Source organism: Salvelinus alpinus, chromosome 7 (genome assembly GCF_045679555.1).
Source record: "Salvelinus alpinus chromosome 7, SLU_Salpinus.1, whole genome shotgun sequence".
Taxonomy (NCBI): Eukaryota; Metazoa; Chordata; class Actinopteri; order Salmoniformes; family Salmonidae; genus Salvelinus; species Salvelinus alpinus.
Genome location: NC_092092.1, coordinates 22488240 through 22495105, shown reverse-complemented (window position 1 = coordinate 22495105; position 6866 = coordinate 22488240). Strand labels below are relative to the sequence as shown.

At 37.9% G+C, this 6866-nt stretch overlaps 1 protein-coding gene across 1 annotated transcript; it reads right to left on the bottom strand.

Annotated features, from left to right (window-relative positions):
* Window positions 1-3712: 3712 nt before the first annotated feature.
* Window positions 3713-5425, bottom strand: LOC139580594 (oligodendrocyte transcription factor 3-like). Its single transcript, XM_071409441.1, has one exon. The coding sequence runs from the start codon at window positions 5223-5225 to the stop codon at window positions 4479-4481; it is 747 nt and encodes a 248-aa protein (XP_071265542.1). The 5' UTR covers window positions 5226-5425; the 3' UTR covers window positions 3713-4478.
* Window positions 5426-6866: the final 1441 nt, after the last annotated feature.

Here is a 6866-nt window from a genome sequence, read left to right as displayed (position 1 = left end):
TCACCTGGTGAGCCTGAGCCCCTTACGTACTTACCTATGGTTATACGCATATATAGCAGATGTGACTGTATAGGAATTCAAAATGACCTTAAATGTATGCTTAGTTGCTGTCCAAACAGCTCATGTGTGTGTATTCTGCTAAAAACTGTTATTCTACTGAAAATGTTATATAAATACGAGAATTCCTATAATATCCTTGTAATGACATTTTGGTTGCTATAACATTTGGTTTGAAATGACATTGAGGACTTGGGCATGCTTTATGAAGCATGCTACCATAGCTCATTAGCCCCTAACACTTCCATTGGCTTGCTAACAGCAATGCTAAAGCTTCTGTGGGATAAGTAAATAAAGAAAACCAAGTCACTGTCTCTCAGGATCAATTGATTATTCACTTTTAAGGCATATCATTAAGTACATTTTGATGTACTGCCCCTTTATATGGCAGTTGTTTTTACCAAATAAATATGACAAAATTCATATTTTCTTCAAAATTCTGAAAAATAAATGATACTATGATCAATTGATAGTAAATCAGCTTTTTAGTACTATTGTGGATTGTACTTCGGAAAGAAGCGACACATTACAAAAGGGAAAATTTATATTTTTGTTTTACATAATGTGCTAATTAACTGTAATTTTGTTAAAATAACTGTCTGTTTTTGGTTATATTTTATTTCAGATAGCATGTCCAATGATGTTAAAGGTCCAATACAGCCGTTTTTATCTCAATATTAAATCATTTCTGGGTAACAATTAAGTACCTTACTGTGATTGTTTTCAATTAAAATGGTAAAAAATAAACAAAAATAGCTTCTTCAAGAAAGATTTTTGCTCGGACTGTCTGTGAGTGGTCTGAGTGGGAAAATGAAAACTAGCTGTTATTGGCAGATACGTTTGGAACTCTATTTCTTATTGGTCTATTAACTAATTTACCACCTGGTGATGTCACCTGACAGGCCAAAACCATCCCACCAAACAGCTCTTACATTAAAATGGCATTGTCATCATTTTCACAGTATTATTCCAACCTCACAGTGTGAAAATATAAATAAACCATAGGGAAATCACTTTTTAACTGCACTGGGCCTTTATGATAAGAAATAAATTCATATTTTGCTGACTGTTGCTTTTTCCAATAGTTCATTATTGTTGGTGTAAAATGTGTTGGAGGAGTGAGGGTCAAACATCATAACATCTGTGTCTGAGTTCAGTCCCTTTCTGTCCAGATAGTTGCCTCTCAAGGGTGATCACACAACATGTTTGAAATGTATTCATGATATTTTTGTTTAACTAGGCATGTCAGTTAAGATCAAATTCTTATTTACAATTACAGCCTAGGAACAGTGGGTTAACAGAACGACAGATTTATACCTTGTCAGCTCGGGGATTCGACCTCGCAACCTTTCGGTAACTGGCCCAAAGCTATAACCACTAGGCTACCTGCAGCCCCAATATTCATTCTTTATTATTTACAAAGGTCAGATTATCCATATGAGTCCAATATATTTTCTGGAAACATTTACAAAATTGCATGCATGTGAACTCCCAATTTGGAGTAAGGTAAATCAATGTTACTACTTATGTTGCAGTAGTGATGGTAGAACTGCACATAATAATATTCACATGCATTGCTAATATCCATTGATACTTGCTTGCTAGGCATACTTTATGATATAATTCATATTATGAACTACATCATCAAGCAAGCATCATTGTATATTAGCAATATCATAATTTGAATAATACTTCGCAGAGTAACAGGTTAAGATATTAAATAACTGCTGGCACATTTTTCTCACACCACTGGATTGTAAATGTTCTTTACTGCATGATAAATCTGAACTGATAAACTAAACCTTTTTTTTTTTTTTTTTTTTTTTACATATCTCATGATTATAAGATTACTGCCAGGCAGAATTCTTCTCTGGCACCGTTTTAAGAACAAAATATTTAAAAGCTTCGTTTTGATGGTGCTTTGCAACCCGTCTATATAAACCCCATCTGGCATGGACAGTCTAACCGTAACTGTTTGTATCCGTCAGACAACGTGTAAAATGAACTCCCCCTTTCACTCTCCCAACCTACAGCAGTTACTACGAGGAAAGAACTTGAGCTTTCCAACGACAAAGTTACAAAAGGCTTACTGGCTCATTTACATGCTCGAATAATGGCTGCTGAATGCATAATCTCTTGCATTTAGGATCCTGTAATCCCAACGAAGTCTTCTGATGTGTTTCGATCCACATTCCCCCATGAACAATTAACTTGTAATCTCCACAGACATACATTCTGTTTCTGCCTATCTGATCAGCGATGCGCCAGTGAAAGGACTCCAGGGACCTGCCAAAGCGCTTTCTGATCCCATGGAGGTTCATGTAGCATTTAAGGGCTCAACAGTTCCATAACGCGCATCTAATTATTAAATAGTTGAAGCACATTGTATGATCAGAAATATGTCGTATTAGTAATTTATTTGTTTAAAATATAGGCCTAGGCATATGGGACATGTTTGTATTTACATGGATTATTTATAGATTCTTAGTAAGGCTACTGTAGACCTATTAAAATGGTTGAGTTATTGTTGTAAGAAGTAGGCCTAATATCAACAGTTAGAAGTGGGGGTGGTGTTGGGATGTGCAATTATGATAAATATCATTATGTTATTAAAATATCATGAAATTGGAGTTAACAATGAAAGTATGTAATAATGTTTTGAGAAAGTTAAGCCAAACCATTCATTATCAGGTGTTTAGATCGATAGGCCTACTCTCTCTAAACATTTCCGTCAACACAAGAAAATCACTATAATGCAAACATGAGGATTTTGTATGATTCTGGACAGAAAATGTGTTTATCTAGGTGAGCTACATACAGTATAGATCTAGCAATGTACATGATGGTTCTAATGTGCATTCAGATGTGATCAATATAATGAGGGTCTAATAATTATGTTGATTAGTATAACATCTTAGATATATGTATATTTATGTTCTAGCCTACTGATAAAGATTAGCTTAATGAAGATTCTTTTCAGTGTGAGGATAAATACTGGGAATGTTCATTTGTGGAAAATGTCAAATGTCTTCTGGCTAAAGGGAATCTAAAGGCAATCAAGGAGAATGCCCACACTTTCCTGCAGATGCTCCCAGATGTTTAAGCAACGTTTTTACTGGTGTTAGTTGCTGCATCAAAACTCGTCTAACCCCCATGGGTGTAATTTGTATTCAAAACTCCTTCGTCTTCTATTTCTGCACTTGCGAAATCTAGTGGACGTTCAAACAACAGATTGTATTAGGCCCACGTGTAAACATTGCCAACTGCACTGGATAATTATTTTGCCAGCCTGCAAAACAAATACTTTGCTGTCACTACACCACAATGAATGAACAGAAACAAATACAAGTTAGCAAGTATCCTACGTTGAGGAATCATTAGGTCTACCTCTTATGTGGACTGTAAACGTTGTATACAGTCTATAGATATGTTAGGACACGGTCTACATATTCATTAAAAAGTGACATTAAAATACAGGCATTATTGGCAGACTGCATGATTCCAATCCCTCAAGGCATCCATATTAGGCTACTAGACCAAACGTATATTTAGAAATGGCTTTAATCCATGAATAAATAATCCACCGGAATAAATGTCCTTAATTGAGGCCATACTAGATACATTATGGCATGGCATGGACAGACAAAGCAGCATATATGGTTCATTATATCAGTTTTATTGAAATTTCATCCAGGAACACTGGGCAATAATAAATATTTCATCAATCATCAAGAATGTACAAAAATAAAGACGCAAGGTCTCTGGGCATAACAAATTATTTCCAGCAAAACAATCATGCTTTAGTTGTTCTGAAGCCATGCTAAAGAAGTTCTACATACAAATGGACACAGAATAACGCCACAAAGCTAAAAGCATTTTCAGAATTCTATGGAGTAATCAAGATCCATATAATGTCAACCTTTTTCGACCTAAATATATAATAATACAATGTTCATACACTGTAGAATGCGATTTCACCATCCTTGTTACAAGGAAAGGACATTCTTCACTTTCACAAATGATGTAAAAAACAAAAATATTAAATCTGCATGCAACTTTTTCGCCCTTTCAGATCAGTAAGTATGTTGTGCTACGATCACCTTCAGTGCTCGAAACTTAAGGTTACATTCAGACATCTCCAGCTTATTAATGTTCTATAAGTTTTTTTTTTTTTTTTTACAAAGAAACATATGTACACTGTGTGAATGCATCTCTGGTGACACCAAATAACCGGCAAAAGTTTTACCATGAAAAAAGTATTTTCAGGGGATCTTTGTTACAGGGAGGATATTTAGGGTATCTCATACGCAAAAACAAATAAACAGACAAAAGATAAACAGACATGCATTGAGGTCAATTCTTCATGTCCAATTCACAATTTACTGTACACGTTGACACCATTCTGTATCGGATGTCCCAAATTACTTCATCACGTCCTTGTTTTCACTTGTAAGTCTCGTCAGTCCCGCTGAACTGATAGGAATATGAGGGGGTGGAGGTACTTGACATATGGGGCACGGGCAAGGTAAACCTGACCAGTGCTGGAAACCGCTGCCGAGTTGAAGCGGGGGTGCAGGGGCACTCTTCATTAGGGAATGAGGTGCTCGGATGGAGGTTAGTCCCGGTAAAGTGGTGGTGAGGGTGGAGGATGTGGACGAGGACAGCGCGCTCCCGAGCAGCGGATGCACCTGATGCGCTGGGTTGCCAGAGTGCCCGCTCACTGTCCCGCAGTGGAACGTAGAATGATGTCCACCGTAGATTTCTCCAACCAGCCTTTTCATCTCGTCCAGTGAGCTGTTGAGCATCAGGATGTAGTTTCTGGCGAGCAGGAGAGTGGCAATTTTCGACAGCTTTCTCACGGACGGACCGTGTGCATAAGGCATGACTTCCCGGAGGCCGTCCATCGCCAGGTTCAAGTCATGCATCCTCTTGCGCTCCCGTCCGTTGATTTTCAGCCTCAGATGCTGAACCTCTTGTTCGGTCACTTGCTTCTTGAGTTTGTACTTGCTCCCGCCAGGTGACTTTTCCCCGTGCCTGGAAAGGTGCTCGCTCGTCATCTTCTGGAGGAGTTCGTTCTGCGTCGAGGACACTGAATTGAGGTGGTCTCTGAGATACATCCCATCCATGTCTGGTGAGGAAGATCTGCTCGAGCTGGAGTCAGAATGCATTTTATTAGCTCGGTTTGGGTAGGAGGTCGCTGCTTTCCTCTCTATCTCTGCCCTGTTTTTAAGTCACACTCGATCACCTGATTCTGTCGTTTGAGTTCCGTCCTCTTTTTGGGAAGGAGGTGTAGGTAACAACGAAGGAGTCGACACAGTGGGCTTGTTGGCCGGATAGCTGCGAGTAATCTTATCTCGCGGGTGCACCTCTTGCTCTGTGGTGAGGTAAAAGAGCGCTCGGAGTATTTATAGTGCTGCTTGAGAGAAGGGAAACAAAAGGAGCCCTCCTATTCATTTCATAATGGTCTTGTTAGGATGACGTCCCCATTATTATACAGGGCGGTGTCCTTTGACTGTCCCATTGACCAAAGGGACATCTATTCCTATTCATTGTAATGCCACCGTGGGGGGAACACTTCAGTCCTGGATCATCTGAAACCAAGACAACTTAAAAACTCTCTGCGGCTCTCTAGAAATAATAACGGGTTAGTTTGAAAGTATTGTTTGATCAGCTTCACTTTGTTTGTAATGCATTTAAAAAAACGTTTTTATTAAAACTGTGTAGCACTCAAATTCTGGAAAACTTGACATGTGGTGGAGCCTGGTCATGCATCGTGTTTTATTGATTGTGTGTTTGGGATCGACTACTATATTCTCTAAATCGCTAGAAAATATGTTAATTTGCAGTATGCACAATCTAACTTTGTCGTGCTGTCGAGAGAGAATGAATAACATTGATGAGTTTCGCTGCGGTTTAGGATAGACTGTCAATGACGGACGCACACCCGGACGTGATTTTTGCTCACGAGCAACATAATATGATATATTTCCTAATACCACATTAATAGCCTGATAAGCAAATCGATTCTAAGTCTATTCAACCTCATGACGTTTCAGTAATTAGCAGCTAACAAGGGGACTTCGCGAAAACGGATAAGATATTGATTTAGAATTTGATAAAAGCAAATAAGGTAGCCTATCTCACACGTTCCCGGTACATAAATTAGACTAATTCATGACATGCTATCATTATAACGTGCTATAATATGTACTTTATTTGTTCATGAATTCATTTTCAGATCCTGTATGAAAATGCATCTGTTTGACCTGATTTGACAAATCTCTCACTATTCTCAGCCATGCAGGAATCCGCATAACATTGCTTATATGTTATCTGACTCTCATGGTTGTATTTGTTATAAGTGAAGTGACCTTCCACCTTAGGTAAACACCTGCCATAACATGACATTTAGATTGGAAATTAATTTATTATATCATCACAATTATAGGCCATGTATGACAGCCAAAAAATAGTTATCCCCATCAGAGGCCAAGCTGGAAATGGAATGGGCCAGGACGCTTGATGCACAACTGCAACAGAGTAGGTAGGCTACTCAACTTCCAATCAAAAACTACATGTGGTTTTCATTTAGTTATACAAATGATTCACACAAATATGCTGTGTCATTGCTTATTAAATATAAGATTTAGTATTATGTTGAAAATATTTTTTTATTGATTATGACAACAACCACAACAACAACTATTATTATTATGTCTATATTAACAACAATGTTATGTCATTAGCCTGTTGTAACTGTTGTAATTCTTGTTGCTACACAAGGTGTGTAAAAATACAGACGTAATAGG

What these genes read in the sequence shown, in the direction of transcription:
- LOC139580594 (XM_071409441.1), bottom strand. Translation starts at nt 5,225, where the DNA reads ATGCATTCTGACTCCAGCTCGAGCAGATCTTCCTCACCAGACATGGAT.